This window comes from Bos taurus, chromosome X, assembly GCF_002263795.3.
Source record: "Bos taurus isolate L1 Dominette 01449 registration number 42190680 breed Hereford chromosome X, ARS-UCD2.0, whole genome shotgun sequence".
In the NCBI taxonomy this organism is placed as follows: domain Eukaryota; kingdom Metazoa; phylum Chordata; class Mammalia; order Artiodactyla; family Bovidae; genus Bos; species Bos taurus.
The window spans coordinates 133,230,445-133,243,408 of record NC_037357.1 but is presented as its reverse complement, the minus strand read 5'-3'; the positions used below and the strand labels follow the sequence as shown (position 1 = coordinate 133,243,408).

General features: G+C 47.9%; 1 protein-coding gene across 3 annotated transcripts in view; it reads left to right on the top strand.

Moving 5' to 3' along the window:
- Positions 1-12,964, top strand: part of SHROOM2 (shroom family member 2) — a 142,035-nt gene that overhangs the window by 39,294 nt on the left and 89,777 nt on the right. For 2 of the 3 annotated variants that reach the window (XM_024988426.2, XM_024988425.2), the window contains exon 1: positions 6,069-7,436. The exons of the other annotated variant lie outside the window; for it this stretch is intronic. In XM_024988426.2, coding sequence (XP_024844194.1) covers positions 7,260-7,436 — 177 coding nt within the window. In that variant the 5' untranslated portion in view covers positions 6,069-7,259. Of the gene's footprint in view, positions 1-6,068; positions 7,437-12,964 lie in introns of those variants that run through there. 3 annotated transcript variants of the gene reach the window in all.

The window sequence follows — 12,964 nt, the reverse complement described above, 5'->3', positions numbered from 1 at the left end:
TACAGCATCTGGAATCTAGTTCCCTGAGCAGGGATTGAACCTTTACCGTCTGCATTGGGAGCTCAGAGTCTTAGCCACTGGACCGCCAAGGAAGTCCCCTGGATACTAATTTTTAAGATAGCAAAGACATATTGTACACAGCCCTCTTGGCACAACTGGGCCTTCCCAACTAAGAGTTCCTTGCAGATGGATAGATTCTGTCTTTAAAAGTGAATATGGTTAAAATGTGTATGCAAGGATTTTTTTTTTATGATGCAGGAAATAACTGTAGTATAAATTATCGTACACGCCTTTGATGTGTTTGCTGCCTTCTCCCTTTGGCTGATGTCATAAATGACGAAAAGCCCGTGGCGTTTCGAGCTGCGGCCAGGGTGAATTCCTAGGGAGGGAAAGGGGAGTCGACAGGAGATGAGAAGCAGGGAGAGAGGGTGGAATGATGGCGTCTTCCTCTTTCTCTGGTCTTCTGTGTACCAGACGCAGGAGGCTCTCTGCACCATCCTGCGCCCCCCAAGCTCAATACTCCCCTTTGACCCGAGGTCACCCAGCTGGGCAGGGCGCTGGCAGTAGAGTCTGAGTTGCCCCAGTGTTTGCTGGAGACATTGCTGGGCACGACTCAGTAATCAAGCCCCGTGAGTTATGTGCACAAAACACCAGAGCCTTTTCAATAACGGACTATAGTCATTGAATCCGATATCCGGATGCTGTGTGTGTGTGTGTGTGTGTGTGTGTGTGTGTGTATTTCTGCATGGGATTGAAACTTGGCTTTTTTTTTTTTTTTCCCTGGACTATATCCAGTGGTGTGTGGCATCTTAGTTCCCCGACCAGGGATTGAACTCCATGTCCCAAGCAAAGAGCCCCACCGGACTGCCAGTGAAGTCCTGGCAACTTCTTTTGTAAACATTCTGTGCTGTAAAATGCCCGTTATTTATGACTTCCTGAGATTCTTTCCACTCTTCTTAAAGCAACGTACATTTAGGGAGTTTGAACCTGTCTTCGTCTTGACCTAGTGTTCCGGTTGATGACTGATAACGTGTTTAAAGGAATTCCGAAGGGTCCCTGTGGAATTCTGAGCGGTTTGTGAAAATCTCCTCATACTTGTCCTTGGAATGTGGGCAGCCAGACGCCTATCCTGGGGTCCTCTGTAGAGAATTGTTGCTGCCGGGGGGTGACTTTTAGTCCTAAACTCTTAAGCATGGTGGGCCCTTAATGGGGCATGGAGGTCCCTTCCTGGCTGAGTCTGAAGGCGGCGTGTCATCTGATGGCGCTCTTGGTTCATTCCAAGCTTTCAAGGGCTCCCATCACAAGGAAGGCTATGGAAGCTGGCAGGATTCTCTCTGGCCCTGAGGTTTCTGGTCCTTCAGTTCAGTTCAGTTGCTCAGTGGTGTCCGCCTCTTTGCGACCCCATGGACTGTAGCACGCCAGGCCTCCCTGTCCATCACCAACTCCCAGAGTTTACCCAAGTTCATGTACATCAAGTTGATGATGCCATCCAGCCATCTCATCCTCTGTCGTCCCCTTCTTCTCCTGCCTTCAGTCTTTCCCAGCATCAGGGTCTTTTCCAATGAGTCGGCTCTTGGCATAACAGGTGGCCAAAGGATTGGAGCTTCAGCCTCAGCATCACCGTCTGTTTTTTTAACGTATGTGGTTTTGGTAATGTTACTTGTATTCAGAAAAGCGACCCCGAAATGGTAAACAGCTGGGTGGATTTTCATGGGATCAGCCACTGTCTAGTGTGACCCACTGTCTAGATCAAGAAGTGGAACATTCCTGTCTCTGTTCTAGAAATGTCCTAGTCTTCCAGAGGTCCCCCTGCGTCTCCCATCGAAGGTACCACTGTCTTCACCGTTTCGTTCCCCAGATCAGCCGCTCTTGAACCTTTATGTAAATGGAATAATAGGACACTCATTTGCGTCTGGCGTCTTTTACTCTCAGTCTTTGGTGAGATCCGCTCCTGATCTTGCCGTTGGCAGTCCTGGCCCGTTGTCCTCTGTTGAACTTTAGTGTTTGTCTTTCTAAGGGTGCTGGTGGAAATTCTTAGTGGCTTTGACCTTGTGGTCCTTTATATCCTTCCCTGTAGACGAGCCGTCTTGCACAAAGACTGGTCATCTGTGTCCCCTTAGACCCTGTGCCTGGCTGCTCTTGCGGTTGGTGTCTGCCTTCCAGAAGACTCATTGTTGTCCACAGCCGCGCAGTGACAGTCCCACTAGAGCCTTCTGAGTTAAAGCGAGCTGCTGCTGTGTGAAGGTTTGAAGGTCGTGGGCCCTCAGAAATGAAGACTGCTCTCCAGTACACATTACCTTCCCACTCCAGCTATCAGAAGATGGCCTTGGACCTGTGGGATGTCCTCACTTGGATTTCTGAAGGCTGTTTACCGTGTTTATGGTTTTTCCAGTGGTCATCTATGGATGTGAGAGTTGTACCATAGAGAAGGCAGAGCATGGAATAATTGATGCTTTTGAACTGTGGTGTTGGAGAAGACTCTTGAGAGACCCTTGGACTGCACGGAGATCCAACCAGTCCATCCTAAAGGAAATTAACTGGGAATATTCTTTGGAAGGACTGATGCTGAAGCTGAAGTTCCAGTACTTTGCCCACGTGATGGGAAAAGCTGACTCATTGGGAAAGACCCTGATGCTGGGAAAGATTGAAAGTGGGAAGAGAAGGGGATGACAGAGGATGAGATGGTTGGATGGCATCACTGACTCAATGGACATGAGTTTGAGCAAGTTCCAGGAGTTGGTGATGGACAGGGAGGCCTGGCGTGCTGCAGTCCATGGGGTCTCAGAGAGTCAGGCAAGATTTAGCGACTGAGCAACTGTGTTAATGGTTCTGTGCTTCCCTCGACTTCAGATCAGTGTTGTTGAACCAGACAATCTCATAGAGTAAGCCCAGCATGCCAGAATGATAGCATTGCAAGCCAAGGGCAAGGAATGGGGCCTTGAAATTGTACATGCATCTCTGGGCCCGTCACTGGTCAGGACTTTGGTTTGATCACGAGATAGTGCTTGGCGTGTGATGGTCATGTTGGGGGGCTTTGGGGCTGCCTCCTGGTCTTCTGGGTGAGAAGTCTTATTTCCTAAGCCGTGGTGTGGTGAGAAGCAGCATGCACCAAAGGACTGTAGGAATTTTAGGAAGAGAAGTCACAGTAACCATGTGAACCCAGACGTGGCGGGAACATAGCAGCGTACTGCCAAGGGGCTCAGCACAGATGGACGTGAGAGCCGCAGTGCCCCGGGGCGTCTGCATACCGAGGAGTTGGGGAAAGCGATATGAGCGGGCTGCAGGAAGCATCTGGTAAAAGATTCACCTGGAGAACAGCTTCCCAGCTGGTCCAGTGGCTAAGACTCCGTGCTGTCAGTACAAGGGGACACAGGTTCAATTCCGGGTCAGGGAACTTAGATCCCACATGTCACAGCTAAGACCCAGTGCAGCCAAATAAATAAGTAAACATTTCTTTTAAAATAACCAAACAAGTTTTGTTGTGAGAAAAACTGATCCAGTATCCAGTTCTATAAAAGACGCTATTCCTAAGAAGTCCGTGGGGTGAGGCGTGGCCAGTCCCAAAATGAGTGTTCTCTGGGGGTTGTTCTCATTGGTGTTCTTGTCCTCAGAAAGTGATTAGGGGACCTGCTTGTGTTAACTTTGGTGTGCAAACTGCTGTAGCAAAGTCCACATTTCCATTTTCAGTGTTGCCTTGTTTGGGTCTTTTTTTTTTCCCCCCCTCTTGCAGACAGCACAAGAGTTGCCCCCCACCCCCTTTTTTTTTAAATCCATTCTGACAAACTCTGCTTTTTATTTTTATTTACTTTTAGCCACTGTGAGCCCCCATGCAAGATCTTAGTTCCATGACAGGGATGGAACCCACGTTCCTGCCTTGGGAGCACAGAGTCTTTATTTTTATTTATTTATTTTTGGGCTGTTTTCGGTCTTTGTTCCTGCTCAGGCTTTTTTTTTTTTTGGCCTGTAACTGGGGCAGGTGGTGACTACCCTCTCGTTGCGGAACACGGGCTTCCCATTGCGATGGTTTCTCCTGTTGCAGAGCCTGGACTCTGGGGCACACGGGCTTCAGTAGTTTCAGCTCCCAGGCTTTGTTGCTCCAAGGGATGTGGGATCTTCCTGGACCAAGGGATCAAATCCCCGTCCCGAGCTTCGGCAGGCGGATTCTTGACTACTAAGCCACCAGGGAAGCCTGGGAGCAAAGGAGTCTTAAGCCACCGAATCACCATGGAAGTTCCCACCTTGTTCTTTCTAAAGATTTCTTCCATTCGACTTAACCGAGTCCCTGTGACTCGATCAGTTTAAAAACACTGCTCCTCTTTAATCTCTGGCATCTGTGGCCTGCATTTCTCCTGAGTGCAGGGAAGGACTGGAAGCAGGAGTATATTGTGGTGTTGAAGGACTTCTGTTCTAAGGAGGTTAACCCCACTCAGGCCTTTGCAGCACATGTCTTCAGGGTTCCAGATGAGTCCACGTTTGGTGAGCTGAACTCAAGATAGCTTTGCGTGACCTTGCCTTTGTCTCCAACCCTGACTGCGGAAATGTGGTTGTTCTGGTTCTCGAACTTGACCTTTGCACTGAACCTTTTCAAGAGGCTTGTTGTCAAAATGCTCCACACAAAGACTTGCTTGTGGGTTCTGAGTATGGTGGGGGTGACCCCTCAGTCATACACCGTTTGAGGTCTTTATTCAGAAAATAGGTGGGCCCTTTCCATAAGCTGGGCTACCCAGGTGGCGCTAGTGGTAAAGAACCTGCCCACCAATGCAGGAGACGTAAGAGACACGGGTTCAATCCCTGGGTTGGGAAGATCCCCTGGAGAAGGGAATGGCAACCCACTCCTGGGAAATTCCATAGACAGAGGAGCCTGGTGGGCTACAGTCCATGGGGTCGAAAAGAGTCAGACACAACGGAGTAACTAACATTTTCCCATAACTCAGATTCGGTGCTGGAAGGTTTGAGGAGACTTCTAGAAGAGGGTTTGGTTCTGATGTAAGTGAAAGTCGCTCAGTCGTGTCCGACTCTTTGCGACCCCATGGACTATACAGTCCATGGCATTCTCCAGGCCAGAATACTGGAGTGGGTAGCCGTTCCCTTCTCCAGGGGATCTTCCCAACCCAGGGATGGAACCCAGGTCTCCCGCATTGCAGGCAGATTCTTTACCCACTGAGCCACAAGGGAAGCCCTCTCATGTGGGTATATCATCACAAATGAAACTTGTGTCCTGACGGTCTGCTGTTATTTCAGAGCTGACCATCACGATGTTTGTTTTAGTAGTCAACCCAAAGGAAGCCAGGACAAACCTGATTTTCTTTCATGGTTCTCAAGGGCTGTTCATTTAAAAACTGCCCATTAAATTATGTGCTCAAATGAGTGTATAGTTGCCAGTCTCATACCATACAGATATCGTATGGTTCCGTTAAGTGCAGAAGGCCATTGCATCTCATTCCCAGGGTTTTAAGTGAATTAGATGAATTCACATCAGTGAAGCGTAAGTGATGTCAGTGTCTAGCCGTCTATCGAGATGGAAGATACACTACTTGTAATAGATGCTGAGTGCCTTTAATGATACAGATTTAAACCCAAGTTCTCTGTCTGCCTAGGATGGCTGTAGACAGGAAGGCACTGTGTTCCACATGCTTACAGTTCCCCTCTGTTTTCGATTATCTTCTTTTATAAAGACTTTTTTTTTTTAATGTGGACCATTTTTAATATTCTTTATTGAATTTGTTGCAGTATTGCTTCTGTTTTATGTTTTGTTTTTTCCTTCTGGCCATGAGGCATATGGGATCCTAGCTCCCCGACCAGGGATCGAACCCACAACCCCTTCGTTAGAAGCTGAAGTCTTTTTTTTTTTTTTAGTTTTCCTAGAAATAACTTTATTTTTGAAAAGTAATATGGAATTATATGAAAGGCAGCAAGCATGTAATACTTGAATAAGACATTTTTCTTAAAAAACTTACACGTAAGAAATTAAATGTGTATGTTAGAAATTTTAACATTGACAGAATGCATTTAGAAACATTACCAAGAATACAATTTGTAGCCTAAACCTTTTTTGGTTCCTACTAGTAATGCTTTTTTACCACTTAAGTATGAAGTGAACTTGCTCAGTCGTGTCCAACTCTTTGCGACCCCGTGGACTGTAGCCGGCCAGGCTCCTCTGTCCGTGGGATTCTCCAGGCAAGAATACTGGAGTGGGTCGCCATTTCCTGCTCCAAGAAGCTGAAGTCTTAACCACTGCACCACTCTGTTGCTTTTGATCTCTGTAAGTGCCAGTTTTCTTCCTTGGGCTGAGTTGCTGACCGTCTGCTACTGAGTGGAAGTACTGAGCAGGCTGCAGCAATAGAACTTGGGGTAGTGGTTTTTCTCAAACTTGTTAAAGTGGCTTCAGATCATAAAGTGAGTGGCCTGCTGATGGCTACGGGGTGAGAGTTCATGTCCCTAGATGAGTGGACATTGGTTGGCATTTTGAGTTCCAGACTCCCATTGCCCTTCCTTGGAGCACCCCGATTTGTTTATCAAAATCGCTTCCCCGTTGTTAAGTCTTGGCTTGGGGGGCCCTACCAGTCCCCATAGCCTTCAAGGGTCAGCCAGCCAGATTCTTTCACTTGGGCCCCTGGAGCAACGTGGGTGGCCGTGTGAGCCCAGTCTCTGCCGGTGTTTTTTTGTTTTATTTTAGCTGAACTTGTATTTTGAGACCAGGCTTCCCAGGTGGCACTAGTGGTAAGAACCTGCCTGTCACTGGAGGTGACATAAGAGATACAAGTTCAGTCCCTGGGTCGGGAAGATCCCCTAGAGGAGGGCACGACAACCCACCCCAGTATTCTTGCCTGGATAATCCCATGGACAGAGGAGTCTGGTGGGCTACACTCCATGGGGTTGCAAAGAGTCAGACATGACTGATCTCTCAGGCATGTGTGTAGTTGGATTTATTGCCAAGTCGTATTCCATGCTGTTCACTCCCCGAGTGACCTTGGGCCAGTCTGTCATCTCTCAGATCCTAGGACTTTTTTGTCCTTTCACGAGGAAGTAAGGGGAGGGGTTGGGACGCAGGCCGGCAGGCGCCTCCAGCTCTTTGGCTGGTTTCTGCCCCCGGGCTGTTGCTGGCTTTCCTGGTCCTTGCCGGCTCTGGAACCTGCTGGGGCAGTTCTCGGTCCTGTGGTTTCCACCTCCCTGTCATAAATTCCATTTCCTGTTGAGAACCAGGAGTCTCTCCATCGGTGCCTGCAAGGATCCGGAACCCAGTGATTACGTGATCATACATGCCCCACCTTGAGCCAGGTGACCGTTCGGTAGGCTGGCCTCAGAGAAAACTCTGCAGGCTGCCTGCCAAGTCAGATCTTTGTCGTTCCTCCCTGGCTCCTGCAGTCTTTCTCTCTGGAGTCTCTGTGTGCAGACAGCGCTGCTGTCTCCGGCGTGGGAAACAGAAAAGTACCAAGGTACAGACTTGTTTTTTCCTTCTGCTCTGTCAGTACACTGCCTCTTGCCCTTTCTTCTGACCCTGTGCTCTTTCAGCGTCTGCTCTGATGAAGATGAAAATCCACCTCGATAATGCTTTTTATAAGGACCAAGAAGCTCAGACGGAGAAGGCAATGGCACCCCACTCCAGTACTTTTGCCTGGAAACTCTCATGGACGGAGGAGCCTGGTGGGCTGCAGTCCATGGGGTCACTAGAGTCGGACATGACTGAGCGACTTCACTTTCACTTTCACTTTCATGCATTGGAGAAGGAAATGGCAACCCACTCCAGTGTTCTTGCCTGGAGAATCCCAGGGACGGGGAAGCCTGGTGGGCTGCCGTCTATGGGGTCGAACAGAGTCGGACACGACTAAAGTGACTTAGCAGCAGCAGCAGCAGCAGCAAAAGCTCAGAACCTTATCCTGCAGTAAAACTCTTGGCCATCATTGATTGACCGTCTCACCTGGGATTTAGTGTAGAGCCTGGGATGTTCCCCAGGTGATGAGCATCTTGTTTTTGACCCTTCGGTTTCTGGTTTGTTTTATTTAAAAAAAAAAAAAAAAAGATCGATTTTTATTTTTGGCTCTGGTGGGTTGCTGTCTGGTCTTTTGTCTAGTTGCGGCGAGCTGGGGCTCCTGTCTAGTTGGTGGCACAAGGGCATCTCACTGCGGTGACTTGTCTTTTCTTGGACCATGGGCTCTAGGGCGCGGGCTTCAGTTAGTCGAGGCTCGTGGGCTCTAGTTCTGAGCTCAGTAGTTCTGGTGCCCTGTCTTTAGTTGCTCCAGGGCGTGTGCAATCCTCCCAGACTAGTAGAGATGGAACCTGTGTCCCCTGCATTAGCAGGTGGATTCTTCCCCACTGGACCCACCAGGGAAGCCCTCGTTTTCTTATATATAAATGTATTTATTTTAATTTTTTTTGGCTTTACTGGGTACTCAGTTGTGGCACTCGGGATCTGCAATCTTCATTGTAGCATGCAGGATCTTTTTAGTTTCCAGCTCCCTGACCAGGGATCGAACCTCGGGCCCCCTGCATTGGGAGTGCTGGAGTCTTAGCCAAACTGGGCCACCAGGCAAGTCCCTGAGGCTTCATTCTTAATGCCCGGCCATCTTGAATTGGTATTCGAACTGGGTCTGGCAAAGACTTCCTTTTCTGTTAGGCCCAGTCTCCCCTGGGACACACGTCATACATTACTAAGTACACAGATCTCCGTGAATTGCAGTTTTCAGGAGTGTTGAATTAGACCCACAATATAAATGATTGTAGAACTGCAGTTGCAAAAAAATTTAAATATGTGAATAATCGAGGCTAAAATTACTTGTAGGTACGCATTTCCTGCATCATTTCCTAATAATCCCCTGTGGTATTTCCTAATAACTTTAGTTGGGAAATGGAAAATTCTCTTCTCTTTGCAAGAAGTTGCATAAGAACTGCATGGTGCTGCTGCTAAGTCGCTTCAGTCGTGTCCAACTCTGTGCGACCCCATAGACGGCAGCTCACCAGGCTGCCCCGTCCACGGGATTTTCCAGGCAAGAACACTGGAGTGGGGTGCCGTAAGAAGTTCTTAAGCAGTTGTCATAAGAAGTGTCTTGGGGGCAAATGGTATTTTCTGCTGCTGTGTATGTGTATATATAGAATATAAGTGTCATCTTTTTGTTGGAATGGTAGTTACACATATACGTGTATTCTTTCTTTTTCAGGTTCTTTTTGCTTATAGGTTACTACAGAATATTGACTTGACTTCCCTGTGCTGTCCAGCAGGTCCTTGTTGGTTCTCTATGTTAAACACAGCCATGTGTCCACGTCCATCCCAAAGTCCCTAACTGTCCCTTCCCCCATCCTTCCGCCCTGGTGACCATGAGGTTGTTATGGAGTACTGAGCAGAGTTCCCTGGGCTGTCCAGCAGGCCCTCGTTGCTTCTCCATTGTTAATATGTGTTTATTTCTTTGGCTGTGCCAGGTCTGCCTTGTAGCATGTAGGATCAAGTTCCCTGACCAGGGATTGAACCTGGGCCCCTGCCTTGGCGTCTTAGCCACTGGACCACCAGGGAAGTCCCCATTTTCTGTATAACAGCTTGCATCTGCTAAGGTCAAACTCCCAGTCCTTCTCTCCCCACCCCAGTCCGCACCCTGGGCAACCACAAGTCTGTCTGTCTGTCTCCCCCACCCCAGTCCGCACCCTGGGCAGCCACAAGCCTGTGTGTCTGGGAGTCTGTCTCATCGGTCAGTTCATGTGTGTCATGTTTCGGACCCCACGTATCAGTGACGCCATGTCATATTCCGGATAGAAGTGTGTCTTGATAGCCTGCCATGGGACATAACTGTCTCCTTCCTTTTTTGAGCACATTGATAAAAATTCCCCGTGGTTGCACATCATTCCTAGCAGATAAATGTGTGAAAGTGAAAGCCGCTCAGTCGTGTCCTACTCTCTGTGACCCCAGGGACTAGCCCATCAGGCTCCTCTGTCCGAGGAATTCTCCAGGCAGGAATACTGGAGTGGGTTGCCATGCCCTTCTCTAGGAGATCTTCCCGACCCAGGGATTGAACCCCTGTCTCCTGCATTGGCAGGCAGATTCTTTACCACTGGGCCAACCAGGGAACACCCCCCCCTCCCCCGAAAAGCTCTTGATGTATTATGTCTTGGCTGAGACACTGCTGGGTCATAAGAGTTAAGTCATTTTAATGTGAGTCTTTTTTTTTGTCTTTTTTTTTAGTTAAGAATGTTCCCCATGTATATTACCATATGTGAAATAGATCGGCAGTCCAGGTTTGATGCATGAGACAGGGTGCTCAGGGCTGGTGCACTGGGATGACCCTGAGGGATGGGATGGGGAGGGAGGTGGGAAGGGGCTTCAGGATGGGGAACACATGTACACCCATGGCTGATTCATGTGAATGTATGGCAAAAACCACTACAATATTGTAAAGTAATTAGCCTACAATTAAAATTAATAAATTAATTTTAAAAATAAATAAATATGCATAAAAAAAGGAATGTTCCCATTCCTCCCACCCCCAAAGCTTTGAATGAACCTGGGAGAAATAAGTGTAATGTTAAAGAATGAGAGTTTCGCCTGTGAAAGTTGGCTGCTGAAAAGGCAGCAAAAAGTTGCTCGTTTTTTTTTTGGGGGGGCGGGTGGGTGCTGTTTCATCATAATTGGAATAGCTTAAATTTTTTTTTTTTTTCTGAGCTAAAGTTGATTTACAGTGGTGGGTTCACTTCTGCTGTACAGCAAAGTGAATCAGTTGTACATATGTATATACATTGTTTTTTATGTTCTTTTCCATTACGCTTTATCAGAGGATATTGAATATAGTTCCCCATGCTCTACAGCAGGGCCTTGTTGTTTATCATCCTATATTTAGTAATTTACGTCTGCTAACCCCAGACTTCCAGTCCACCCCTCCCCACCCCTTCTCCCCCTTGGCAGCCAGTCGGTTCTCTGTGCCTGTGAGTTGGCTTCTGTTTTGTAGATGAGTTCATTCGTGCCGTATTTTAGATCGCACATGCTAAGTGATATCATATGATGTTTGACTTAATGCGATAGTCTCTAGATCGTTTATGTTGCTGCAGATGGCATCATTTCATTCTTTTTTATGGCTGAGTAGTATTCCACCGTATGTGTACCACATCTTCTTTATCCATCCCTCTGTTGATGGACATTTAGGCTGTTTCCGTGTCTTGGCTAATTGTGTACAGTGTTGCTTTGAATATTGGGGTGCGTGGAGTAGTTAAAAAGTTTTCTATTTTTAGATGGCAGAGGAAGATTGCAAGTTAGATGCATAATAATTTAACAATTTTGCTTTGATTCTAAACTTTAATTCAGTGTGGAGAAATAGTATTACTGTGGAGGTGTGGAGTATGTTTGGTGAAAAATCTCCGTTCATGTGGTCTCATTGATTTAGACTATCTAGATTTTATAAGTATCAGTCCTCACTCCCCTGTGTGCCTGCTAAGTTGCTTCAGTTGTGTCCGACTCTGTGTGACCCCGTGGACTGTAGCACCCCCAGGCTCTTCTGTCCATAGGGATTCTCCAGGCAAGAATCCTGGAGTGGGTTGCCATTCTCTTCTCCAGGGGATCTTCCCGACCCAGGGATCAAACCTGGGTCTGTTAGATCTCCTGCATTGGCAGTAGGGTTCTTCACCACTAGTGCTACCTGGGAAGGCCTTACTCTCCTCCTCCAAGACATATATGTGTGTGTGTGTGTATATATATATATATATTTTAGAAAATTTATTTATGAATTTGGCTGTGCTGAGTCTTAGTTGTGGCGTGCAGGATCTTTGATCTGAGTTGCAGCATGCAGGATCTAATTCCCTAACTGGAAATTCCCTGACTGTGCCCCCTGCATTAGGAGCATAGAGTCTTAGCCACTGGACCTCCACGGATGTCCCCCTCCCTCCCATGATATATTTTTCGAATGCATTATACTCCTCTGTCAGCAGTATGGGGATTAGATGAGGAAAAATGTAGTGACTTGGAGCTGGTAGATTTCTAGGGTATGTGCAGTATGTCTTGAAAGAAGTGAAAGTGTTAGTCTCTCAGTCCTGTCAGTTGGGACCCCATGCATGGACTGTAGCCCTCCAGGCTCCTCTGTTCATGGGATTCCCCAGGCAAGAACACTGGAGTGGGTTCGTTTCTCCAGGGGATCTTCCCGACCCAGGGACCCAACCCAGGTCTCCCGTGTTGCAGGCCGATCCTTTACCATCTGAGCCACGGGAGAAGCCACAGTATGTCTTAGTTGTAAATAAAAGCATGAGCGTTGCAAGACATCATAGGTTTTTGTAGCCTGTTTCTCAGATATGAAAATAAATGGTACCCCATTAATACTTTTTGAATAAGAAAGCTCAACCAAGTTTTATTGTTTTAAACTATTTTTCCATGTTGGGATGTTAAAAAAATTTTTTTTTACATTATAAACATTAAAAGGAGAAATGATTTGGGTTTATAAAGAGTTCAGGCTCGTTCTGAAGTACGCCGTCTTCTGAATGAATGGGTCCGGTTTTCTAAGGGCCCCGCGGCCCTCAGGGTCTCTGCAGCCCCACTGCTGCACGCCAGCTGCTGCATCCACAGCACGCTTCTTTGTTCAGGGCCACAAGAAAGGGTGGGACCAGATGTTTCTGCCCCTTTGATGCAGAGACAAAGGCTTTCCCCAGAGGCGTCCAACTGACGTCCGCTTCCGCCAGCTCCCGTCTCCGGTTAGGACCGGCCTGGCCCCCACCCACTCGCTGGTCAGAGATCATGTTCCGCCCCCGTGTCCACATGGACGGTGGCTGGGGCACAGCAGGGCCATTAGCCATCGCAGACGGCCTGATGATCCTGGCAGTGACAGAGGGTGCCGCTCCGCCCCCCGTCAAAAAAACATACAATCCCAAGGAATCTGGGCAGAAGCAGGTCCCTGAAGGTCACTCAGGCCGAGTGTCGGGAGGGACAGAGAGGAACTGGAGGCTGGGCGCTGAGGGGGTCGCCTTGGTGTGCAGGAAACTTCACTGACCGGGGTTTCTACCT